The sequence below is a fragment of the Theropithecus gelada genome, chromosome 15 (genome assembly GCF_003255815.1).
Source record: "Theropithecus gelada isolate Dixy chromosome 15, Tgel_1.0, whole genome shotgun sequence".
Lineage (NCBI taxonomy): Eukaryota > Metazoa > Chordata > Mammalia > Primates > Cercopithecidae > Theropithecus > Theropithecus gelada.
In genome coordinates, this window is record NC_037683.1 from 106,276,526 (window position 1) to 106,302,794 (window position 26,269).

Genomic DNA, 26,269 nt, shown 5'->3' on the forward strand with positions numbered 1-26,269 from the left:
ATCCCCGAGGAAGGAAGCAGGTGGAACGGGGCCGCTCCTGGGGCTGAGGGCTTTGGGCTGCATGAGCTAAGGTCCTGCTGGGGTCTTGGCACGCTTCCTACTGCTCCTAGCCTCTCCACAGCTGTAGGATGGGGTGCTTCTGGTGTGGACCTGAGTGCAGGGCCTCAGCACCTGGGACTTGGATTGGAGGAGATGCCTCCTCAGGCTGCCAGTGCCTCAGCCAGGGCTCTGCCTTCCCCTGCACAGTGGCCCATGTCCTGGGCTGTGATAGCACAATGAGGATGGCTACAGCATCCCACTGTGGGGTGATGCCCAGGCTGGCTTCTCTGTGGGGCTCCTGCAAGCTGGCTGCACCATCACCCCAGATGCTGCAAAGTGGCCACCTGTGTCCCCACCTGGCCCACTCTCATCTGGGTTGTCTCTGGTCACATCCCTGACCCAGACACAGAAGCCTCTGCTATGAGCAGATCTAACGGGGTTGATGAGCTCTGTGCTTCCTGGAGGATCTTTCATGGCTCTCGATGACTGTGTGGTGCACAGAGGTACATTTTCAGATCGAATTGCTCCAAGTTTGCTGTGAATTACTTTTGGATAATTAGCAGCACATCTGTCCTGTGACTTCAGGTGCACCATTTCTCTGCTGATGTAATACAGCTGTCCCTTCACACATTCAATGCAAATAGCAAGTGCTAAGTGAGGTGCTGCACAGGCTGTGTACAGCCTGCCAGCTAAGGACTGAGATGGTGGCTGCAGGCCAAGAACATCTTTCTGGAGGCACCTGGCTGGCTGCTTGGTGGGAGGGCTGAGGTTTTGAGAGGACAGAAGGTGGCCTCGAGGGAGGATGAGGATGACCTCTGGGAGTCTCACGCACAAGTGAGGATGAGGAAGGTCCTGGGGCAGCTGTGCTGGCTCTGCCTTGCAGGGAGTTACCTCTGTCCCAGTGCTGAGGTCTGGGCCAATGGCAAGGATAGGAGGACATTTGGATGACCTGGTTTTGATGTGGTGACAGCTCAGGAAGGACAGGAGAATGAGGCGCTCTTGTTCCTTCCACGAATGTGTTTATGCTTGGTCAGTGCTGGGGGGACAGGGTACGAGGGACTGGGGAGCCGTGTCAGGAGGCTAAGTGCTGCAGCGATGGCTGAGCGGCAGAGGGGACATCACAGCCGGCTCAGCGCTGATTCCAATATGGGTGGTGCAGCCTGGGGAGGGGCCCAGGATTCTATAGGAGCAGTGTTGCTGCCTCCAGCGGACCTCATGGCCTCCTTGCCTGTCTTGGGTTCTGTCCTAAGGTGGCAAAGCCTAGAACCTGCCCTGGGCCTTGTCTAGCTGTTCCCGAGACAGGCGAGCAGGAGGAGACTCTCTCACAAGACTCCGACTCCTCCCTGCTTTTCATTCACATGAATACTCGGCCTCCCCAGCCCCGCCCGCCTCCTGCAGGGTCGTTGAGGATGCAGCTGTCCCTTTAACCTACAGCCTCTTGCACCCGTCACCACACAAGTCCCCACCCCAGCAGTTGGCTGAACTCTGGGGCTGTGTTCCTGTGTCAGTTCACAGCACAGGCCCCTTGGCCCCAGCATCTTCACCCTCTTCTGCATCTTTTACATTTTTTTTCATGGTGAGACATGTCTCCTGTGAAATAGAGCATCCAAGAAGAAGGGACACGACCTGTGCTTGGCTAAAGCACAACAATAAACAGCACCCGCCCCACTCTGCTAAGAACAGGGAAGGCAGCACCTCAAGAGCTGCCTGACAGCAGCTGGAAGCTACATGCTCCCACCTTGGGCCTCACTCCCTGGAAACAGCTTGTGTGCCCTGGCAGGTCGACACTGGGTCTCTATGGGGCCTTTCCAGGTTCTAACCTCACACTCCTCCTTCCCACCCATTTCAGACACCAGAGTCCGTCACTGGCCTCCCTGGGGTCCTGACACCAGCCCTGCCATGGGCCCTAGACTGGAGGGGCCTTGCCATGATGCAGTGAAAACAGCTTGATGTCTGTATATCTGCTGAGGCTAGAGAGACACTAGCACCTGGCTCTGAGGCCGCTCTTGTTCCTAACATCTGAGATTAGGCTGGGTGCAGTCACTCACGCCTGTCTTCCCAGCACTTTGGGAGGCCGAGGCAGGAGGATTGCTTGAGCTTAGGAGGCCTTTGCCGTGAGCCATATGCTGCTGCATGACAGCAAGACTCTGTCTCAAACAAACAAAAGTCCCTGAGATTAGCAGGTGTTGGGTCTTAGAGATGTTCCGGAATCCAGGTGAGACTTCCTTCTGGAAGGACCCTGAGGGTGGGAGAGGATGCAGATGGGGCAGAGCTCTCTTTCCCCTGAAGTCACCTCTCAACGAGTTCCACTGGGCGGATGGAAGGGGCCAGATGGAGCTCCCCAGGGAGAGACAGAGGAAATAGCGGGCTCTGTGGGGCCTGGGCCAGCTTCGATCTGGAAGGGACTCTGGGAGTCGGCCCCCAAGGGGATTCCCAGCCAGCCCTCCCCTCCACCTTCATACTCTCCTGATAATGCGATGTGCCTGTGTGGCACTCACCATGGCTAAATGTTTTCCTGTTTGGGAAAAAAAATAGAAGAAACACTTTAGAGAGGAAGGCTGGGGGTGATGATGAAGACAGAGTCTCCAGGGAAAATGGGCTGCGGGCTGCGGCACCAGCAGCAGATAGTAACGGCAGCAGGAGGACGTGGCCTCGGCAGCCTCTGGTCACGTATCTGGGCCAAGGTGGGCAAGGGTGGGGCCACGCCCTGGATATGACCCTGAGGCTACATGGAGCCTCAGGAATGGCCTCACCCACGTGCTCACTAGGAGCAGAGGCCTGGGCCAAACAGGTCTGGCAGGCTGTGCATACCTGCCCCTGGGTGCCAGTGACAGGGACACCTGCTTCGGCCTCCCTGTGAGACCCCCTAGGGTTGGAGCCCGTTCTCTGGGGCTCCCTAGAAAAGAGTCCGCTCTGGACTCTGAGCCAGAAGAGAACCTGGTGCCTCGTTTCTCCTCCTTCCCAGCTGGGCTGCCCTGCTGCTGAGTGGCCTTGGGGCTGGTTTGGGGCCAGTGGTGACCCTGAGTGTGGGCAGGTCCCACTGACTGAGCTGTCACTCTCTGTCCCACCTCACTGACCCCCCTCCCCCACCCCACTCATGTCTCTTCTGAGTCAGGGGAGACTGACCGCAGCTGTTTTTGTTAGGGAACGTCATTCTGTGGAAAAAAATTGTCTTTTGAAACAAAGATTTTTGAATAATCACAAACACTGAAAAATTGCAAGGACACTACAAAGAACCATTTATTTTCCACGAACCATTTGAGACTAAGTGGCTGACCTGATTCCCCTGAAGCCCTGAATACTTTCATGTCTGCTTCCTGAATCTAGGGCACAGTCTTGCATCCGGAAGTACCGTCAATCCTCAGCCCCATCCTCCCATCCTCGGGCCACTCAGGTCCCCAGTTGTCCCAGTGACACCATCACGAGGCCTCTGGGCCCCTTCTGTGCCTGACTTCCATGTCCTGTCCCTAGGGACGGGCTCAGGCATCCCTCGTGGGTGGGTCACAGTCAGGTCTTGCGTCTCCACAGGAATCTCGTGGAAGGGGCTGAGTTTGCATGTGTTTTCCAGGGGTGCACGGCTTCACCTGCCGGTTAGGCAGATGCTGGCTCTGAGCTTGGTGCAGGGCGCCTGTGGCTTCTCTAAGTGGAGCTCCTCTCACCTTTTGCAACTGTACGTGACTCATGGAGAACGTTTGGGCGCTGGAAATATCTGTTTGTCACCAAGCTTCCCGCTTATTTCTTTACCTGTCTGTGGCCTCACGGTTTTCTGTTTTACTCAATGGGTCCTGCTCCACGGATGAGCTGTCCCATTGCTGCCTAGCGAGTCACTGGAAACGCCCTGGCCCCAGCCTTGGAGGTCAGGGATCAGGTGCCTGGGCTCAGGGCCCCAGTGAGGTGGGATCGGGTGTTGGCCAGGGCTGCAGTCTCAGACCCTGCCTCAGAACTCAGTTCTCTGCCAGGAGGGCCTCTGCATAGGGTCATTTGTGACATGGCTTCCCCTAGAGCAGATGATCCATAGGAAAGGGAGGGAAAGAGACTGGGTGAGGGAGCCACAGAGGAGAAACAGAGGGAGGGAGAGATGGAGGTCGAGAGGCCACACTTACCCGCCGTCCCCCACCTGATACCAGCAGTGACACCTCGTCCCTCCTACCACCCCCATATGGAAAATGCGTGTCAGAGTCTGTGGACATGTCCTTCAAACCGTCATTGTGTTACTGTGCATTTTGATGCTCAAAATGCCCCAGATTTGCCAGCGGGAGGCCCTCGGCACTGGCTCCCGTGCCGTTTTGCACGTCCCTGTCACTCTGAGCACGTCCTCACTGTCAAGCTCATCCTGTCCTTCTCCTGCCGAGCCGGGAGCTGCCGCTTCGTGGAGCCTCACTGCGTTCCTGTCCTGGCTGAGCTCCGTGCGCTCCTTGCTGTGGGTCCTCCTGGTGAACTCAGTTCACAAGTACACATGTGTCTGTGCATTTACACCACGAAGGTGTGAGTCTGCCTGTGCAGTTTGTCTGTGTTCATTCACGTCTCTTGTGCGCTTCACACCAACAGCTCCAGTTCCCACCCGGCAAAAAGGTTCCTGTTGAAAATGTTTACCTCTCCACACCTGAGGAGCCTGGCGTCCACTACTCCTATATATTTTCTTGTTTGGTCACTTTTGCGGGGTCGCCGGCCTCCAGTGGTGCTGTCACCACCTCCCCTCCCCCACAGCTGTGACTCCCTCTGCGCCTGGCACTGCCCTGAAGCCAGGATGCCCTCCTGCATGGGCACCTCTGCCCTACTGCAGAGGCCTGGTTGGTCCAGCCTGACCTAGCGCCTTTAGAACTGAGGTGCTCAGGAAGGGAGGGGAAGCGCAGGTGGATTTGGAATCTTTGTTCTCCCGTATTTTCATGTGTTTGTGATCACTACAATTGCAGCCTGGCAAGAGCGGCCCCTTCCAAAGGGATCTCTTTCATCAGAAGAAAGAAGGTAGTTATTCCGTGAATATTCTCTGCGAGCTTGGTAGTTATTCCACGAATATTCTCTGCGAGCTCATGATGTTTCCTGGAGACCTTGGGGCTCTTTTACAAATGCCCTCAAGGTTCTGCTTGGTAAATCAGTTTTAAAATTTGCCAGGCATCAGTGCATACCTTACTGGTCTAATACAAAACGCACATCCTTCCTCCATCTACAACTCGGGTGTGGCCCCGTTCCCCATCTTTGGGCAGCCCCAGACTCAGAGACATTTCAGGAAAATGCTAGCCCCAAAGCTCCTTGTCACCACTTCTGAGCATGGAGACAAGCAGGAGCTCCATCCCATCCGCCACCAGCCCGGGGGTGGCCGGGAGCTCAGGGAGCCCTGAAGTCTGGTCCAGGGGCTGCTCTGCTTCGCTTTTGGTGCGGACTCTGCGGGAGGCAAGTCAGGCCTGCGTGGTGGTGGTCTTCCTTTGCCTTGCCTGGCAAACCCCTGCCATGCCATCTCTGAGCTGGCCCCGCGGATTTTACGCTCAGTGGCAGTGGGGTGGCGAGTGTGTCCTATGTGGATGAACCAATGATGGGAAAGCACTTTAGGTAAGGGGTATGGGCCGGCGTGGGCTGATCCCCTGCGATGCTGACAACGTGACTGCCTTTACAGATTGAGTCTGGATTCTTCCACGAGAGTGACGTCAAGATCGTGGCCAAGTCCATCCGTGACCGTGTGGCGTTGATCCAGTGGCGGCGGGAGAGGATCTGGCCTGCGCTGCAGCCCAAGGAGCAGCAGGATGTGGGCAGCCCGGACAAGACCAGGGGTCCACCGGTGCCCCTGCAGGTCCAGGTGACCTACCATGCACAGACCGGGCAGCCCGGGCCACCAGAGCCCGAGGAGCCAGAGGCCGACCAGCACCTCCTGCCACCTACGTTGCCGACCAGCGCCACCTCCCTGGCCTGTGAGTGCTCAGGGGTACCCCTCCCACCTAGCCTGTAAAAACCAGCTATTGGGCAAAGAAAAATGAAGTCCTCTCTCTTTATTGGAATGCTTTGTGAGGAAGGGGGTCAGCATAGCATCCCCTCGGAGGAGACATGGTGCAGCTCTGAGCTGTCCTCACATAGCGTGGGTGATTGCTTTAGCTGTAGGTGGTTCCCGGGTGTCCTGCCTGGGTGCCTGTGCCCCATGACAGGCTTGCCTTCTGCCAGCACCCTTGGTGCCAGGGCATGTCGTGAACTTCATAAGAGAGCAACTTTCAGGGTGGTGGGGCCAGCAGACCCAAGCACTGGGATGTGCAGGGCCTGATTCTGTGACCAGCCTGGGGCCGGTCCCCCCGGCCCACCATGCAAGGTGTGGACTCTAGATATGGGTGAGCCCCGTTTCAGGGAAGGGACTGGGGCTTTCTCAGCATTTCCCGATGGTCTGTAACCAGAAGGAGATTAAGGTTCACAGAAGTCCATGTTCTCAGGACAGATGGGGACAGATGGGCCCTGAGCCAGCGGGGTCTGGTACAGCCAGTTCAGTCCCACTCTCTGCTATGGATCTGTGGACTGGGGGCAGGTTCCTTAACCCGTCTGAGAATGACAGTTCTGGCCCCTTGGGGGGAATGTGAAGGCCAGGTGAGGTGGCGGCTGCGGCTGCTTGGTGGGACATCTGTCCTGGGAACAGAGTGTGCTGCTTGCTGGCTTGGCTTGTGGTGTTGCCATGGGGATCTGCCATCCCCAGTAGTATCTCCCTTCTAAGGCAAAACCTTTAGGACCTTTTGTATATTTTCAGCAGGGTGTTACTGATGAATTGGCAGGAATCACTTTGGATCAGCCTTCATCTAAGACCATTTAGGGAGAACCTAGCATCTTCTGCACATACAGGCAGAACCTAGGATCATTTAGGGAGAACCTAGCATCTTCTGCACATACAGGCAGAAAAGTTCCTGCCTGTGCCTTCCACATCCCAAGAACTCAGCAGTGAGCTGAGGACCGAGGAACATGGCTTTGTTCATTCTGTGAATACACATGGGATAGAATGACAGAGCCAAGGGACCTGCCCGGGCCAGTATTTCAGATCATTCATGTGCAAAGACTGAAATAGTCTGTTTAATTTATTTAATATGCATGTCCTTCATTTATCATTGAAATGGCTAGTTCTTGAAAGTAGGCTATTTAAATTCAAACAAGCAGTCATCATGTCGAGACCGTTCGCCTACTATTTATGTCACTCAAACCTGCGCAGGTTTGCTTTGGAGAATAAAATTGGTACATTATTGCTCCATTTTCTGATACATCTAAAAAATTAAAGAGCACAGACTTTTTGTAAGAAAAAATTCATGTCCGACACAGCACGACACACACACTTTTAAATCATAATTGTGGGTTAAACAATTTCTAGGATGGGAGTTTAAAAATCTCCTTTTTTCGAACTTTGAAGAGACATAGTTTGAGGATATTTCTATATGTTTAGCTTGTGGTCAGATAGTCTAATTCAGGTTTGATCCACTGTGGGAAAATCAGATGGAGACATTGACGGACTGATGATTGCAGTTCAGGTGTGGGTGTTCTCTCTGCAGACAGGCCCACTTCCAGACTGACTGAGAAGGATTCTGTGTGTTTTGTGCAGAGGCCATGGCCATGCTTCTCAAAAACACTTTTTTTTTTTTTTTTTGAGACGGAGTCTTGCTCTCTTGCCCAGGCTGGAGTGCAGTGGCTGGATCTCAGCTCACTGCAAGCTTTGCCTCCCGGGTTCACGCCATTCTCCTGCCTCAGCCTCCCAAGTAGCTGGGACTACAGGCGCCCGGCACTACGCCCAGCTAATTTTTTTGTATTTTTAGTAGAGACGGGGTTTCACTGTGTTAGCCAGGATGGTCTCCATCTCCTGACCTTGTGATCTGCCCGCCTCAGCCTCCCAAAGTGTTGGGATTACAGGTGTGAGCCACCACGCCCAGCTAATTTTGTATTTTTAATACAAAATTACAAATTTTTAATATAAAATTTTGCATCTTAATACAAATATAATAATACAAAACAATAATAAAACATGTAGCCTACCACACACATAGAACACACACAGGCACACATAGAACACACACAAATACATAGGCACACATACATATGCACATACATGTGGACACTCACACGTGAACACCTGCACACAGACATGCATGCCCCACGTGTGTGTACACATGCATGCCCACCCTGCATGCACATGGACACATGTATGTATACATGCGAATACCCTCCACAAATGTGAACACATTCACATGCACACATACATGCACACATGTCTGCACTCATACGTGAATATGCACTTGCACACTCACATTCACATGTGTGCACACATGTACACCCTTATCCCCTTCTGTTTCATAATGGATAGCACCCCACATAGCCTTCTTCACCTTGCTCTCGGATGTGCCAGGTAAGAGCAGGAACCCCATAATCCAAGAAGAACCTGGTCTGTGTAACAAGATTGGCACATAGACACACATTAGTGCATTAGAAGATGCAACAGTATGTCAGTTTTTACAGTTTTCCCTTGTGTTTTCTTAAACTGCCCATCAAGTGTCCTGACCAAGCAGGGGCTTCCTTGGTGACTCCATTTAAGCAGCTGATGACTGTAGTAGCACATTTGCCAATAGTTTCAAAAATGTCTTCTAAAATGTTTAATTGTGTAAGTAATGAACTCATTCACTTTTTTTTTCTTTTTTTTTTTGAGATGGAGTCTTGCTCTGTCACCCAGCCTGGAGTGCAGTGGCACAATCTCAGCTCACTGCAACCTCTGCCTCCCAGGTTCAAGTGATTCTCCTGCATCAGCCTCCCTAGTAGCTGGGATTACAGGCATGTGCCACCATGCCCGGCTAATTTTTATATTTTTAGTAGAGATGGGGTTTTGCCCTGTTGGCCAGGTTGGTCTTGAACTCCTGACCTCAAGTGATCTGGCCACCTCAGCCTCCCAAAGTGCTGGGATTACAGGCATGAGCCACCGTGCCCAGCCCATATTCACTTTATTTTTTATTTTTTAAATTTTTTAATTTTTTTTTGAGATGGAGTCTCGCTCTGTCACCCAGGCTGGAGTGCAGTGGTGGGATCTTGGCTCACTGCAACTGCCATCTCCTGGGTTCAAGCAATTCTCCTGCCTCAGCCTCCCGAGTAGCTGGGACTACAGGTATGTGCCACCATGCCCAGCTGATTTTTTTTGTATTTTTATTAGAGGCAGGGTTTCACTATGTTAGCCAGGCTGGTCTCAAAGCCCTGACCTCATGATCCTCCTGCCTCGGCCTCCCAAAGTGCTGGGATTACAGGCGTGAGCCACTGTGCTCAGCACATATTCACTTTAAACATGTAAAATGTGGGGCTGGGCATGGTGGCTCCTTTTGGGAGTCAAAGGTGGGTGGGTCACTTGATTCCAGGGGTTTGAGACCAGTCTGGCCTACATGGTGAAACCCCATCTCTACAAAAGATAGAAAAATTAGCCAGGTGTGGTGGTGTATGCCTGTAGTTCTAACTACTTGGGAGGCTGAAGCAGGAGAATTGCTTGAGCCTGGGAGGTCAAGGCTGTAGTGAGCCGTGATCACACCACTGCAGTCCAGTCCAGATGACAGTGACACCTTGTCTCAAAAAAATAAATAAATAAAAAAAATAAAATAAAATGCTACACATATGGTTAGAATCGCTCTACTTGAGACTTGTCGGGTTCATACGTGTTCTCCCCTTCCTCCCCATCCTCCTTTCCCCTCCCCTCTCCAAGTGGAAATGACCACTTTATGACCACTCAGCTCATTAAAAATCAGAGCTGCCTGTCTGATTGGTTTTGCTCAATTAAACCTCAGCATTTCTTATGTCTTCCTAGGTTACAATAGGTTGTATCCATTCCTGGGAAAAGTTATTTTAACGCCAAGCCAACGGGATTTCCCCTTTGTTTAAATTATAAATGGACACAATAGTCTGAAATGCAGCTCCTCGCGAAAATAGAGTGGCGTTTGTAAGTGGTAAATTCTAAAGTTTCTGTAGCTTTTGGCTTCTGGAAGCAGTAAACCCAAAGTACCGTTTCAGACAGGTTTTCGTTTTCCCCTCGGCTGGCATGACCCCACAGGTGAAGATGGTTCCAGGCACACCGGGGTCCTGTCTGCGCCTCTGCTAGCGGGTGGGCCTGTTTGGGTTTGATGGGGGCCAGGCCAGCCTGAGCCATGTGAGGCCTCTGGGGGAGCTCAGGCCGTGGGCGCTTGGTGCCACCCCTGCCACTGCATCCACTGCACAGGGGAATGGTGGGTGCATTTCCCTCTCAAGGCCTCTCTGTGGGTGTTCGGACACCTTGGCCCCATTTTCCAGCCAAGTTAGTTCTGGTCACGTGACCTCAATCCCACACAGTGAAGACGTCAGCTTTTTCTTACCCTGGACGTTCCTTTGGCCTCCCAAGTCCCTTGTTCCCCTAAGAGCTGGAATGTGTGCTTGCCCCCCAGGCCGTGGCGGGCTGGTTGTGGGTACCTGTCTTGTGGGAGGGTTGGCACGATGTACCTGCCCTGACATCATGCTGGCCAGACATGGGCAGTGTTGGAGTGAGGCACAGTGACAGCGTCCCAAGTATAGTTCTGTAGCAGCCAATTGTATAAACAGTATGCACCGGTTATTTATGTGATCTGGAGAAACAGTCAAACCTTTATTTTGCAGAAGAAACTATGCAGATGAGCCAATGTTCGTTCATGTGATATTTGGAGATGTCCACTCTAAGTCCTGCTTTTGTCCTCTCCAGCGGACAGCACCTTCGACAGCGGCCAGGGCTCTACCGTGTACTCGGACTCGCAGAGCAGCCAGCAGAGCGTGGTGCTTGGCTCCCTTGCCGACGCAGCGCCGCCCCCGGCCCCGTGTGTGTGCAGCCCCCCTGTGAGTGAGGGGCCCCTCCTGCCGCAGAGCCTGCCCTCGCTGGGGGCCTACCAGCAGCCCACAGCTGCGGTGAGTCAGAGCGCCACTCCCACCCCCTTCCCCATCCCCACTATCTGTTCTGAGGGCCCTGAGGGCTCTGAATTCTATGATGGGCTGTCCAGGCTGCACTGCACTGTGGTCAGCGTTAAAAGTGGCCTGTGGTCAGTGTCCAGTCACACTTCCCCTGGGGAGACATTCAAAAGCCAGGCCCAGAGGAAAGCCACGTCCTTGCTGCCAGCTGCGGAACTGCTGGCCGAGTAGCCCTGATGTTCCTGTAAAGACCTACTAGATAGGAAAGACACCCTCTTGGAAAAGAGACCCCAGGACACCCAGAGTCTGGGAGGCTGTGATAGAGCTGAGTGGTTCCCCCTGGGGGGCGGGCACAGTGATAATGGTGACAACCCACAGCCCCAGTCATGATACCCATTGACTTTGCCCTGGGTCTGCGACATTATCCCAGACTGTTCCACAGATCACGGAAAAGCATCATTTGTAAGAAGGAAACCTGAGATTCGATCTCACTGCCCAGCCTCCTGAGGGGCTCCTGGCATTTCTCTCCCACATACTGTGTAGTGGTTAAAGTCAGAGCTATGAAAATAGGGCGGGGCTGAGGGGAACACTTTCGGGGAGCATGTGTGGCGAAGGAGTGATGGAGCCTCGGGCTGTGACGACGCGTGCGGGATGATTCCCACGGGAAAGACTAAGATGAGTGGGGTCACATTCGGCATGTATTTTTTTATTTTGATTTTTTCAAAACACTTTAGAAAGCAAAACACGGTGAAACCCCGTCTCTACTAAAAAAAAAAAAAAGAAAGAAAGCAAAACAATTGCTCTTTGCAGTCCCAAGTGCCCAGCCACGGAGGGGTTGCCCATGAGCCCCAGGCAGTAGATTGGTACCCTCAGAGGGTAGTTTGTTTATTTATTTATCTGAGACGGCGTCTTGCTTTGTTGCCCAGGCTGGAGTGCAGTGGCGCAATCTCTGCTCACTGTAACCTCCGCCTCCTGGGTTCAGGCAATTCCTCTGCCTCAGCCTCCCAAGTAGCTGGGATTACAGGCACATGCCACCACGCCCAGCTAATATTTGTATTTTTAGTAAAGACAGGGTTTCACCATGTTGGCCAGGCTGGTCTCGAACTGCTGACCTCAGGTGATCCTCCCTCGTCGGCCTCCCAAAGTGCTGGGATTACAGGTGTGAGCCACTGTGTCCGGCCTCAGAGGGTGGTTTATGGGGTGGGCTGTTTCACCTCCCGTGTGAGCCAAGAAGCCCAAGCAGGGACATCACACGTGCAGCCACTGTGTACTCTGGGCCAAGCTCCTTCTTCCCTAGCGAGCAGCTCCTGCCTGGTGCTTTGGCTATGCTGGTTGTCACTCGCACACTCAGCACTGTGGCCCGTCTTCTTGATGCCATCTGAGCGTGGGCACATGGGCTGTTCTGGCCTCCTCTGTCCTGCTGGCTGCCCTGCTGCACCCTTGCATGTGGGATCGCCCTTCCCAGGTCTGCTCAGTCAGAAGGGTGTAGAAAGGCCCTTTGGAAAAGCAGTTGAAGCTATTTGCCGAGTCTGCCTTTGCTGACTGCAGCCCCAGCACTCATTTGCAATTTGCATTTGCGTTTTCTTCATTTCACAAAATGAAGTGAAATACAATTTTAAACAGCAGAAAGACCTCATTTAAGGAAAGGTGAGGCTGGATGTGGTGGCTCATGCTTGTAATCCCAGCATTTTGGGAGCCTGAGGCAGGAAGATCACTTGAGCCCAGGAGTTCCAGGCCAGCCTGGGCAAAAAACCGAGACCCTGTCTCTATAACAAATTAAAAAAAAAAAAAAGAAAAGGCTACTTGCTGCTCCAGAGTGGTGGTTCTTGGCTTTGAGGATTGGCTGAACTGGGGCTGGACTGGAATGTTCTGTCTGGCTCTCATTCCTCCTCAGCCTAGGTTAGGGCTTCCTGTGCCATGTGATGCCACATGAGGCACTCCTGGCCTGGACTCACACTGGTTCAAGTCCCTCTCCTGTGGCCTGGGTGATGCTGCTGGTGTCAGCATCAGCCTGGAAGCCAAGATACCTGAGCAGGGACATCACAGGTACAGTCACCTTGGACCAGGGGCCCGAGTCTCAGTCTTCCTACCCAGTGACACAGAGACAACTTATTCAAAAAGGATGAGGCCTGGAAGGAGTCCCCAGGTGCACTGAGGGCTCTCCCTACCACCCCTGTGCCTTTCCTGGGATGGTTGCCATGGTGATGTACCTGCAGCGCCCAGTGAAGCAGGAGAAGCAGCCAAGGAGGAGCAGCCGCCATGGGGCTGCCAGGCCGCCCTGGGGGCTGTTGGGAGCACGAGGCCACTTGCTCCTAGGCTGCCAGGCCCTGCCCGAGCTCCTGGGCTGTGCACAGTGCTCAGAGCTGGTAGACAGATGGTCCGGCCCAGTCAGGCCCATCCTCCACTCCCTGGCTTCAGGTGAATCCAGAAGCCCAGCTCGATCCCAGATACACTTGCTCCAACCACTCACACCACGCTGCCTTTCATAAAGCACCCACCGCAAAAGACAAGTGAGGAGAGCAGTTTCGGGCATGTTGTCACTCATGTGATCCAGAGAACCGCACGGGAGGGAACGTTCGTGGCAGGGTGGGACAGCCACGATCCTCTGTAGCCCCGCCTGCTCCTCACATTCTCATTGTTTTGAAATAAATCCCAGACAGCAAGACGCTTCCCCTGTAAATGATTCAGCCTCCGCCTCTGCACAATAAGGACTCTTAGAGAACAAAGCCCCATCCCATTATTACACCAACAAATTAACAAATTTGCAGCAATTCCTCAATGGCAGCAAATACCCATTCTGAGAGCTTAGATTTCCCATTCTTCTGTGGTCTGTGTTCGCTCCGCTGCCGGACTGCCCACACGCTGTTCCAGGGCCCATTTCGCTTCATATCGTTTGTGAGTTGTGTATATGTTTTCATCTGACGTAGTCACAGTCATATGGACCGTGAGCTTCCCCAGTTTAATGTCCTCGGGAGCCTTTCTCCACGGTTCTGCAAAGCCTCTGTGCTGGCCTTTGTTGTGGTTGTGTAACGTTCTGTGGGGCTGACGTGCCCGGGCGCCCCTGGGCTGGGTACTGTGCTGTTCCTGGCCCTTCACTGCTATGAATGATGCCCAGGGCCGCCTCACTGCTTCTGCTGTCATGTTCCTGGGAAGAGGGACCCTGGTGAGGACCAGGCACAGGGATGACATGAGGCTACCCTGCCCCTGCCTGGGAGGGGGCCTGGTGGCTGAGAGCTGCTGCTGAGTGTGGCCCTGGTGCTCTCTGCAGCCTAGCCTGCCGGTGGGCTCCGTCCCAGCCCCCGCCTGCCCTCCGCCCCTCCAGCAGCACTTCCCGGATCCAGCCATGAGCTTCGCCCCCGTGCTGCCGCCGCCCAGCACCCCGCTGCCCACAGGTCCAGGCCAGCCAGCGCCCCCCGGCCAGCAGGTGAGTGTGGCACCTCCTGTGGCCACTGTCGCTCCAGGCAGGCAGTCAGCTCTGCTGGCCCCTGGGCCCAGGTCTGTGAGCACCTCCGTCAGACCCTTTGCTCACATCCTCTGTGGTTCCCCCAGGTATTTGGTGTGGCCGAGGGATGGGGGTAACTCTCGTATGTGCATGTGTATATGTGTGTGTGTACGTGTGTGCGTTTGCGTGCGTGCATAGTGTTTGCAGCACCCTGCACATGGAAGGCTCTGCTCACTCAGAACATCTCTGCAAGATCTGCTGTGTCGTGGCTCCAGGCTGACTGGAGTTATCTGAATGTGTGTATGTGTGACTGTGCAAGTGTGAGTGCAGGTATGTGTGAATGTGAGTCCGTGTACATGTGAGGTTGAAGGTTGATATCCTGTCATGTGTAACCAGTGGGGTGCGCTTGTCTGGGCAGATTGGTGGTCTAAGAGGAGCTACCTTCTCTTCTTCCAGCCTCCTCCGCTGGCCCAGCCGACACCCCTGCCGCAGGTCCTGGCCCCACAGCCCGTGGGCCCCCTCCAGCCAGTGCCCCCCCACCTGCCACCGTACCTGGCTCCAGCCTCCCAGGTGGGGGCCCCTGCTCAGCTGAAGCCCCTCCAGATGCCACAGGCGCCCCTGCAGCCGCTTGCTCAAGTCCCTCCGCAGGTACTTCTAGGTTGATGGCTGCCATCAGTGGTGGCGCACGCTTTGCCAGGCTCTGGCTGGTGCACCAGGACACCCACAGAGGGGGTTGTCTGTGCATGTGACCTGTGACCTGGGGTCGGGCTGGCCAGGGAGTTGGGGCTGGGCTGGGGAGTCCGGGCCGGGCAGCGTGGGCTTTGTGCACAGTCATATGCACCAGGAATGCTCCAGGGACCCACACAACCAGCCACGTATCCCTTGGTGGGTGGCTTGGCTGCTGTCTCCTGCCCTCCAGCCTCACCTTCTCTCCCAACCTGGCAGGCTGCTTTTGGTCCTTCCAGGCCATGACACCTTCTGGGCTGTGAGTGTCGGATGGGGTCCTTCAGGGAGGGTGGGCAGCCCAGCACCCCATCACCCGGCACCCTCCCAGCAACATGCCCATCTGCCCTCAGCGTACCCATGTGCCCAGGCTCATCCAGGATAGGAAAAGGCTTGTTAGTCCAAGGTTGTGGACAGCAGTCTTGAGGTGGTTGCTGGGCTGGCACAGAAAGCAGGTGAGTTTGCCTCAGAGGAACGTTCTTCCTGTGGAGCTCCCCCAGGGCCGTGCGGCATGTGGCTCCTTGGAGTTCCAGAGCCAGCCTGTGGCATTGCTGACTGCAGGGAAGCCCAGCCAGCAAGGCTCGACTCACACAGCAGAAGTGACTTCTGCTGTCTGTCTCTGGGGACACTGTCCATCGCTCGAGGGACCCGACTGCATGTAACTGGTGCAGAATGATTCCAGGGCCAGGGCACCATTGCCCAGGTAAATGGCATGGAGGATTCTAGGTGTTCCCGAGGCCTTCGGTGACCCAGACTAGAAGTGTGCTTCACTCTGAAGATGGGGCAAGCGCGTGTTCCTGTGATTCACGAGCCCCACCTGGAAGATTCTTTTGTGTTGTCTCACCCTGCTCAGGCCCAGATGTCACCATAGGACGTTAGGCAGCTTCAGAGTCTAGTGAAATCATTATCTTGCTCGTTCAGACAGACAGGAGTTCGTGTGCATTTTTGCTGCTTCTTGATTACATGGAGGTGTAGGCCGTGACACACACCAGCATGCACAAGAAGGCTGTCAAAGATGGAAATGCTAAGTCCACGTCGCTGGGTGTCAGCCACCCCCAGGAGGCACATGCATTGCTGAGAAGATAGAGGCGAGGTTTCGGGAGTCCCTGCTGTGGGGAATGCTGGACAGGACAGGGGTGTCCCCTGAGCCAGCTAAGGGGGCTCAAAGATTTGCTTTCTCTGAGAATCCTCTGAGAAGTTAGGTTTCAACTTGAATTTGTGCATGTTGCAGGGATCAGGCTAAGGTGATTTCAGATGCTCAGGGCCAGTCTGGTGGCCCTGGCAGTCCCAGCCCTTCCAAATGAAAACTCTCCAGGGCTCTGAAGTCACTCCTCTATGACTCGTGGTCACCGCTCCTGCTGCTCACACTATGTGAGCTGCCCCTGACTCCCTCAGAGCCCCCAGCAGGGCTGTCGTGAGTGTGGACACAGGGAGATCTCCCTGCACTGGACCAGGGGTGATCTAGCAGGTCATTCCCAGCCTGCCAACTTTCCTTTTCTATTTGAAGAGCTTTACATGGTTGGGATTTCTGCTTCTGTTGGGTTTATCTTTGGGTTCCCTTCAACAGCAGCTACACAAAGGTGTCTCGGAGGGAAAGGGTCATGCTCTCTTCATCCCATGTCCCCTCGTCCCCAGTGACTGTGGCTGTCCTTGCATGCAAGTGCTGTGGTCAGGGACCCTGGTTGGGGCCCACACTGACACACTTCTGTGTCTCTTTCAGATGCCCCCGATTCCTGTTGTGCCCCCCATCACGCCCCTGGCGGGAATCGACGGCCACCCTCCGGCCCTCCCAGACCTGCCGACTGCGACCGTGCCTCCCGTGCCACCACCTCAGTATTTCTCTCCAGCCGTGATCTTGCCGAGCCTCGCTGCCCCACTCCCCGCTGCGTCCCCAGCCTTGCCTCTGCAGGCTGTGAAGCTGCCCCACCCCCCTGGGACACCCCTGGCCGTGCCCTGCAGGACCATTGTGCCAAATGCACCGGCCACCATCCCCCTGCTGGCCGTAGCCCCACCGGGCGTGGCCGCCCTGTCCATTCATTCTGCCGTGGCCCAGCTCCCAGCCCAACCTGTATACCCAGTGGCCTTCCCACAGATGGCACCCACCGATGTCCCTCCTTCCCCCCACCACACGGTGCAGAATATGAGGGCCACCCCTCCCCAGCCGGCACTGCCCCCGCAACCTACGCTACCCCCGCAACCCACGCTGCCCCCACAACCCACGCTGCCCCCACAACCTGTGCTGCCCCCGCAGCCTGCACTGCCTGTGCGCCCTGAGCCCCTCCAGCCCCACCTTCCTGAACAAGCTGCTCCAGCTGCTGCACCAGGGAGCCAGGTAATCACTTGCTGGGCAGGGGCTCACCCTCCCAGCGTCTGGGGACCCTCAGGACCCAGAGATGCAAAGGACTCTTGGCTGCTCTGTCCTCCCGCTCCCTTCGCTGGGCCTGTGCTACCCCTGAGCACCTTGATTGAGGGGCAGCTGGGGGCCAGGCAAGGAGGCAGCTCTGCCCGGGGTGGCCCCTCTCAGGAAGAGATGTGTGTGAGGTTGAGGGAGGTGGGGGCTGGCGCCAGCGCGGGGCATCTGCGTCTCCTCTGTGTTCTGAATGCTCAGGAGGTGCAGGAGTCCGTGCCTGATAGGTTCTGTGTCCCTCCCTTCCCACGGCTCTATGGCCCCTGCTCTTGTGGCATCTTTGTACCTGCCCTCACCCAGGCCCGGTCTGGCAGCCTTGGTGTGGCTGGCATTGGGGCACAGGGCGTCTGTCTGAGGTCTGCCCTTCAAAGAGCACCTTGTCAGGATGAGGCAGGGTGACAACCCCATCTTAGGGAGGGTGAGGAAGCGAGGCCAATAGCGGGGTGGGGGCTGGGGGCAGATGGCACTGCTGGCTGCAAGGGTGGTCATGGTGGGACCTGGGGCCATGTCCTGGTGTCAGGTCAGGTGGATACCTCATGGCAGCATGCTGGCTGGCTGTGAAGGGGCGCTCTGGAACACAGGATATGCGCCCCACTGGTGGGAGGCCTTCCCACGGGGATCTGCACCCCTACCCAGTCCACTCACGTTTTGGGACTTGCAGACTATTCTGTTCAAACTTGAGTGAGGAGAGAGAGGCTGGCATGGGAGCCTTCCCACCTGGGCATTCTCGCACCTGGGCCTCTTTACCTGGGTCCCATCCTTCCTGGCATTTTCCCACCTGGGCCGCCTCACCTGACCTCCTCCTACCTGGCCTTACCCCAGCTCTGAGCCCTGTCAGTCCTGTAACTGTGGCACAGCCCTGCCTTTCGAGTCTCAGCCTCTGCAGGAAAGTGGCTGGCGTGGCCCTAATGTGAAGGGGTCTGGGGTGAAGCATCCCTGGTGCCAGGTGCCCCCCAGCTGTTAGTGCTGAATCCAGTCTGGAGTGAGCTGCCCCGCTGTGAGCCGTCCCTCCTGTCCATCACTTCTTGCTGTCTTATCTCCAGAGGGCTTTGTGTGTAGAGAAGGAAGGGGTGGTACATACTGGATAGCAGGGTGGCGTTTGATTAGACAGTGAGTGGGAAGAATCGCGTGCGTCCTGTGGCCCACCTGAGTAAGCACTGTTGGTCCCAGCAGGTTTTAGCGGCAGCTCAGAGCCTGCTGGTTCACAGTCAGGTCTGTTTCTCAGAAAGCCGAGGGCCACAGCAGGGAGCAGGAGGGGGACCTTGCTGTCTGGGCCTTCCTACCTGAAGAGCCTTTCTGGCCACAGTTAGTGGCTACAGAGGGGTGCCCTGTGACATGTGAGGGTCACTGCCAGACTCAGTGGCTGTCCCTGCTGTTTGGCTGGGGAAGGGTCCAGAAGTCTGTTGATGAGCTGGGCCGGCCACCCCGTGGGGTCCCCTGAATGCAGCAGCTGGGGTGTCTGTCTGTCCAGGAGGGAAGTGGCCACCGGCCAGGCTGGGGCTTGGTATTTCTGACCCGGCAACTGGCTGCCAACAGAGGGTCTCAGGGCCAGCAGGCCCAGTGAATGTGGCTGTTTCTTCCAGCCCTGAGAGGTGAGAAGTTCCTCTACATTTTCAGCCTTCCCACCTCCAGAATGGGGGAAGAAGACAGAGGGTACTTGCACTTCCCAGTCCATGGTTCCTCTTTCCCCACTTGTCTTACCTTTTACTGCCGAAGAGCTTTTAGAGGGAGATGAGAACAGTGAGAGAGCCAAGCCGAAGCCGCCGTCGCCCTCCAGAAGGCGGCAGGTGTCGGTGCGCACTCTGAGGCCCTATGCGCGCTCTGACCAGGGGGCCAGATGGGGCAGGCTGCCGCGGGCCCCAAGGGGTGGTGGGGGCCTGGCTTTGATGCTTTGTGTGTCCTCTTCTCTGACCCTTCAGCCAAGCTTGGCAGGTTCATAGAGCCCTGTTCCTGACCTTTCCACACAAATAGACTCTTCCACAGAAAGGGCTGTGAGAATGCCTATGTTTGTTTGCTTCTGCTCACTCCATCCGGCAAATGTGCTCTGAGACAGGGACTCCCCTTGGGGAGGGTGTGGACCGGAGAGGGGCGTTCCCATCTTGGCCTGGGTGTTCCCAGATACACCTGGGAATGGCTCCCTCAGTGAAGGCAGCACCGGCCCTGACTTGCATCTTGTCCCCTGTGTCCCCAGATTCTGCTTGGCCACCCAGCTCCCTATGCTGTGGATGTCACCGCTCAGGTCCCCACCATGCCTGTGCCACCGGCTGCGGTCCTCTCCCCGCCTCTGCCGGAAGTGCTGCTGCCCACCGCCCCTGAGCTCCTGCCTCAGTTCCCCAGCTCCCTGGCCACGGTGTCCGTCTCTGCGCAGAGTGTGCCCACCCAGACCGCCACGCTTCTGCCACCAGCAAACCCGCCACTGCCTGGCGGGCCTGGGATCGCCAGCCCCTGCCCAGCTGTCCAGCTGACGGTGGAACCAGCCCAAGAGGTGTGTGCCCCTCCCCCCAGCTTGTCCCATGACTGGGCAGTTGCGGCCACCGGGGGTCCGCACAGTGACCTGGGGTCTTAGTCCTAGAGGTTGGGGTTGCTCGGCTCTGGGACAGTCACCCAGGTTCTGTTCTCACGTCTCCCTAGATTTCATACTTTCTGTAAGCCACATCAAGACGGAGGCTGTGATTTTTATAGATACAGGTTTAGAGGATGCTTTCCCTGGGACAGGATGCCAGAGACTGTGAAAAGCTTTCATAGCACCAATGTGTCCTTTTTGAGGGATGATCAAAGTGGGTTAACATTTTTGGAAAGGAAGTGGCTCCCAGCTTTTATTAATCCACTTGGGTCCAAGCGTTTCAACAAGATAAAAACCTCCATGCCTGCTCCCATTGTGATGCCCCCCGGGTTGTACCCACCTGGCTGCAGAAAAGACAGGAGAAGGCAGGGGAGCAGGCTGGGCTGAGGCGGTGGGGAGGGAGAGCTGACTGCGCGGCTGTGCCCACAGGGAGGCAGGAGCCCGTGTGACCCGTTCTCTTTTCTCTGGGTTTTTATTTCAGGAGCAGGCCTCACAGGACAAGCCGCCCGGCCTCCCGCAGAGCTGTGAGAGGTACTGTGGCCCAGCCTCGACCTCGCAGGACGGGGGTGGGGGCGCAGGCCCATACAGCCACTCAGCCTGGCTGCTGCCGCTGCTTCACCTGAAACCCACTGCAGTTCGCCCTGATGCCATTAGGGGTTTTTCAAACCTGACATGGTGGAGCCTCAGGGGCCTTCTCTCTGGGTCTTGCTGGCTGTTGGAGTTTGGTAGCCAGAGGCCCCTGGCTGGACTCTGGGTCCCTGCTCTCGTTTGCAGTGCTGAGAATGTTCCAGAACGGAGAGGCTATGGGCGGAGTTGGTAGTGCCCAGAGGCTAGGAGGGGGCTGGGAGGGTGGCTCCCTACGTACAGGGCTGAATCCAGCCCAGATCCTGGGTCTCCTGGCCTCCTGGGCTGTGGACAGAGGTGTTTCAGAAAATGAACTGTATCCTTTTTTGAACCGTGACCATTTGTTCCACCCTTCTGGGGTTCTGGGCACTGCCTGTGCTTGGCATTTTGCAAACTGCAAAATGGACTGGCCTCACAACAGTGGTGGATGTGTTTCTGTTGCTGTGGCACAGATGGGGAAACTGAGGCACGGGGCAGATTCACAGGTCAGGAGACTGAGAGGACCAAGGTCACGCAGTTAGTAGAAAGCCCGTGCTTCCCTCTGCCCGTGCCACTTGGGTGCAGCAGGGAGCTGGGTGCCCAGAAGCAGGCTTGGTGTATTCGCACAGGACAGGGGCTGCCTCTGTAGGTCACGAATTTGGGCCCTGGAGACTCCAGACTGTTCCGAAGAAGTTGACTTTCCCCACCATTGCCAACGTGCTGGTTGTCCTTTGGTGCCATTAATGTTCTTGGGTTTTGCTCAGCTACGGAGGTTCTGATGTCACTTCTGGAAAAGAGCTGAGTGACAGCTGCGAAGGCGCCTTTGGAGGGGGCAGGCTGGAGGGCAGGGCAGCCCGGAAACACCACCGCAGGTCCACGCGCGCACGCTCCCGGCAGGAGAGGGCCAGCCGGCCCCGGCTTACCATCTTGAACGTGAGTGGGCGGGGCACGCAGGGGGGCGGGGCGCGCGGGGCGTGGCGGGGAGGTGCGTGGCGGGGTGGGGGTGTGGGGGTGTGGCAGGTGCGCGCGTGGGTACGCGCATGGCGGGTGCGCACATGGCAGGTGCTGATGGCGCCCCTTCCAGGTCTGCAACACTGGGGACAAGATGGTGGAGTGCCAGCTGGAGACGCACAACCACAAGATGGTGACCTTCAAGTTCGACTTGGATGGGGACGCACCTGATGAGATAGCCACGTATATGGTGAGGCTGAGTCTAGGTGGCTTGCCTCCTGGTGTTCCTTGGGCATGTGTGGGCCTGAGCAGAGCGCCACAGGTCACATGTCGAGCCTGGCCCTGTGTGGAGGTGTCGGTTGGCCCAGGGGCTTTTCGGGGACAGTGCTGACCTTTTACGCCTCGGGCTCTTCCTCACACTGGGCGGAAACCCTTTGGATTTGGAAGAACAGCTTGAAGGATGTTCTAACCATTCTAAGATGCTGCTCCCTGAGGGCTTCCAAAGGAAGCCTTGTGGGTAGGTTCCTTGAGTGAGGCATGGGGAGGACATCGCGGAGTCTAATGTCCTATGGTCCTTACTTAGAGCTTCTTCCAGCCTCCCCAGCTGGGGTGCGAGTTCTGAGCCCTGACTCATGTCCCATATCCCCTCCCAGCTCTGCTTGCATCTCCCTCTGGAGCCACCCCTCCCTGCCTGTGCAGACCAACCTGAGTCCATGAGCACCTTGTAGGCCTTCACAGCCCCACACCTGTTGTCCCCAGCACCTGACCCAGGCTAGGAGTGGGGATGGTTTTCGGGCCCTCAGAGACTCTCCATCTGAAAGCACAACGAAGAAACATGGAAAGGATGCACATGTGTTCCTCAAACTTCCTGGTCCATCCATGACTGCCTCCCAGGAGGACATTCTCCCCAGACCGTTATTCCTGCACGAGTGAGGTTTAGGGAGCCAGGTCCTACAGGGGCCAGCAGCACACTGGACAGTGTTGTAGCGCTCACTCCAGATGGCCACCAAGTGCCTGGAGTGGGCTGGCATGAGTAGGGAATAGAATATTCCATTCAAGTTAATAAGATAGATTGCCCCATGTGCCTGCCTGCGGCTGCTGCATTGCACATCATCAGAAAGCTGCCCCCATTGGGCTGCATCCCCTTGACCACCCCTGCCCTGGCTTCATGAAATCCTCCTGTGGGCTTTGCAGGGGAAGCCCCTGGCTTTCTGCTCCTAGGCAGCAAGTCCCTGCCTTAGGGTCTGCTTTGCAGAGACACCCTGGACAAAGCCCTCCCAGAGCCCAGGGCCAGGGCATCGTCCCCTGCAGCGTTAAAGAAATTCTTCTGACGCTTGCTACAGTGGTCGGGAAGACTTTATTCAGGACTGTGGCAATGGGCCAGAGAGAATGAGTTTAACTCCGAATGCAGCAGACACCACAGGGGATTGGTAGCAGAGGAGCAGCATGGTGATGGGTGGCTGGAAAATAGCTAAGAGAAGACATCAAGGTTGGGGATTCTGGAGAAACTCTCGTAACAGGATCGGTGCTGCCGGCAGGTGAGAGGCTTTGTTCAACCTCAAAGGTGGGAGATGAGGAATATGGTCAGATACAAAGGCTGGGAATTCTTGCTACAGCTGGCTTAGGCCGAAGACATGATGGGGCCTAGTCAAGCCTATTTGGAGGGTCAGAGGCGCCAGCTGTGCTTCAGTCAGGGAGGAGCCTTTGTCAGCAGCAAGCAGCTGGTTCGTCAGTGCAGCACGAACACCAGGTCCTCGCTGGGCTGCTGAAACTGGAGAACATTTCTTCTCTCATCTTACTGTGTTTTTAACCTGTGTCTTGTATTACTTCATACACATGTGTTTCAAACAGGATAAAGCATAATAATAAGTGCATTCCCGTGAAGTTATCACTCAGCCACCGGCTGATGCTGCATGTGCGGCTGGCGCTGCGTGTGCGGCTGATGCCTCCAGCGCCCGTCTGCCGGAGCAGGAAGCCACACACGCGACATCAGCCACATCGACCTGTGTCGTATCCACTGGCCCCCTGGTTTTCAGTCTTCTTGTGTGTCTCTGTGTGTGAGTCTGTGAGCTGCACACATGTAAGTCCTGCACAGTAAGCAATGTGGCTGTCTTTAGCTGTGTGCTTTGTAAAAATAGCATCTTCTCAAGCCTTGTTTTTTTCACTCAGCACTCGGATACTCCTCTCATTTTATTGCTTTTTCTGTCATCTTAGTAAACCAAGTCACCTAACATACCTGTCTGAAGTAAGCATGCTACAGATACACAAATTTGGTCTGTAAAAACAGTCCAGCAGCCCTCCTCCTCGTAGCCTGTTCCTATCCCAGGGACAGACTGGCTCCAGGGACTCAAGTTGAAGGGTGGGTATGTGGCCAGCGGGACAAGCTTCTGCCCGCCCTGTGGACTGTCTTCCTGTGAGCGTGAGGTACCGGCTGTCCTGAATGTCCCATCAGTGGTTAGAGGTAGGCAGGCCTTGGATTCATCATTCTGACCATGATGACCTTGCCAGCCCCTTAGTAAAGGTGGAACTGCAGACGTTTCATTTAATTGGCGTGGATTCTAATGCCAGATTTTACCTGGACCCTGTAGTTTTAGATTTTTGTTTTGTTTTCAAGTTAATTTTATTCTCAACATACTTAAAAAGAAACATAATATGAAAACATTTTCTAGTTGCAAAGGGGTTCTAGTTCAGTTTTGTTTAGTGAAAGTTTCACAAAATTGGAACGTTGCTTAAATTCTCGTATGTGGCACTCCAGTCACAGCTGGCTGGATGCTCCAACTTTGGCCACAGTGTACTCCTCTTAGACAACATCGCAGTCACATGCTACACTAAATTAAGCAGTGAATCACGGAACACAGCACAAGCCAGCACTTCGTTTAGGGGTATATGCAGGTGGTGCTGCTGGGGTTGGGGTCTGGGGTGCCAGGGGAGTGTGGAGCGCAGAGGAGCTCTGCTTTGCAGCCAGCTTGTTATAGTATAGGGCAGATGTGCCCATCCCAGAAGGGATCTGAGACCATGGATGCCCCAGGCAGGGCCTAGAGCATCTTGGTGACTGCAGAGGTGAGTGCGTGGGAGGAGGTACCATGGCAGGAAAGGGGCAAGGTCTGGACCCCACTGGGTGGTGGCACAGGCTGAACTCTTTCATTGGTATGGTTTTATGAGATGCACAGCATTCTCTCTGCCTGAGTGGCCAAGGATGTAGCCAGAGCCTGGTGTGAGCCCGGGGTCACGTGCCCATTGTGAAAGTTGGGGACTTGGACGTGTCCTGAGTCCCTGGTCTGGAGGCTTTGTGGCATTCAGGCTGTGGTGTGGGACCTCCCCTCAGCCATGACAGGAGCTGCTCGTTGGACATCAGGCCACGCTTGCCTGTGTGCCGGGGCCATAGTTGAAAGTCAAAGCCTGAGGCTGGGAGAGCAGGGTGTGCACAGACCGAGAGGTGACGTGTGGCCATCCTGCTATAACCTTCCCATCTCTCTGTTGTTTTCTGTCTCCCACAACCTCCTGCTGGCTGGAGCCTTTGCTTTCAAACCCACCCTGCTTGTCTGTCATGACTGCCTGGGCACCTGTGCCCAAATGGACCCCTTCCCCTCTTCCCAGTCCCCATCCTTGGCCCCCTCCATCTTATGCACTCACCTGTTCTGCAGATGGCTGGATCGGCCTCAGGGTCTGTGACCAGCTGCAGCTGGGGCAGGGCAGTGCTGGCCCAGGTCCCATGCTTGGAGAACGGAGTTGCTTCTCAAGATGAGGCTGTTCTCCTCTCATCCTGGGGCCATCCATGTCACCTGCTGTGCTGTCCAGCCTCTGTCTTGGGGACCACACCCTTTTACCATGTCTTCCCAGGGCAGACATCCGTCAATCTGGATGAAGACCCAGGGCGGTCTTGGCTTGTGGGCGGTCCTCACCGGCAGTATGTCCCTTTGCAGGTGGAGCATGACTTCATCCTGCAGGCCGAGCGGGAGACGTTCATCGAGCAGATGAAGGATGTCATGGACAAGGCAGAGGACATGCTCAGCGAGGACACGGATGCTGACCGTGGCTCTGACCCAGGGACCAGCCCGCCACACCTCAGCACCTGTGGCCTGGGCGCCGGGGAGGTGAGCTTGTGAAATCGGGGTGGGATGTGGCGAGAGTGCAGTGGCTGGGCAGGTGGGCGCTGCAGCTCAGTGAGCTCATTTCTGACCCTCTACCTCATTCAGGAGAGCCGGCAATCCCAAACCAACGCCCCCGTGTATCAGCAGAACGGTGAGTCTGCAACTTCCCTCCCTGCTTTTAGCAGGCATTTGATGAAAGTCCTCGCTCAGCATCTTATCAGGGGTTTGGCCATTGCATGGGGGGATTATGGAAGCATGTGGTGACCAGGGGCCCCAGTCTGGGGACAGCTGCCCCGTCTGAGGAGCTATCATCTGCAGCCAGCATCAGGCCTTCATGGATGGTGCCCTGGACATCCCAGGAACCAAGCCTATGCCAGGGGTCCTCTTGGGAGCTTCGGGGGCTGCCAGTGAGGCACCCCAGGTCGGCTGTGCACCTCTTGCCCTCTGGTGTGAGGGAAGAGCAGGCAGAAGCCAATCACCAAGGCCTCTTTACCAGGGGGCCTGGGGAACCACCTGCTTCATGGAGGGAAGTGATGGGGATTAATGACTGGGAACAGTGTTCTCTG

General features: G+C 55.7%; 1 protein-coding gene across 1 annotated transcript in view; it reads left to right on the plus strand.

Moving 5' to 3' along the window:
• Positions 1–26,269, plus strand: part of WNK2 (WNK lysine deficient protein kinase 2) — a 138,106-nt gene that overhangs the window by 60,354 nt on the left and 51,483 nt on the right. Inside the window, exons 8-18 of the mRNA XM_025360589.1 lie at positions 5,651–5,942; positions 10,724–10,923; positions 14,192–14,347; positions 14,822–15,013; positions 16,809–17,420; positions 19,687–19,980; positions 20,540–20,589; positions 21,426–21,594; positions 21,746–21,862; positions 25,536–25,706; positions 25,809–25,854. Coding sequence (XP_025216374.1) covers positions 5,651–5,942; positions 10,724–10,923; positions 14,192–14,347; positions 14,822–15,013; positions 16,809–17,420; positions 19,687–19,980; positions 20,540–20,589; positions 21,426–21,594; positions 21,746–21,862; positions 25,536–25,706; positions 25,809–25,854 — 2,299 coding nt within the window. The remainder of the gene's footprint in view (positions 1–5,650; positions 5,943–10,723; positions 10,924–14,191; positions 14,348–14,821; positions 15,014–16,808; positions 17,421–19,686; positions 19,981–20,539; positions 20,590–21,425; positions 21,595–21,745; positions 21,863–25,535; positions 25,707–25,808; positions 25,855–26,269) is intronic.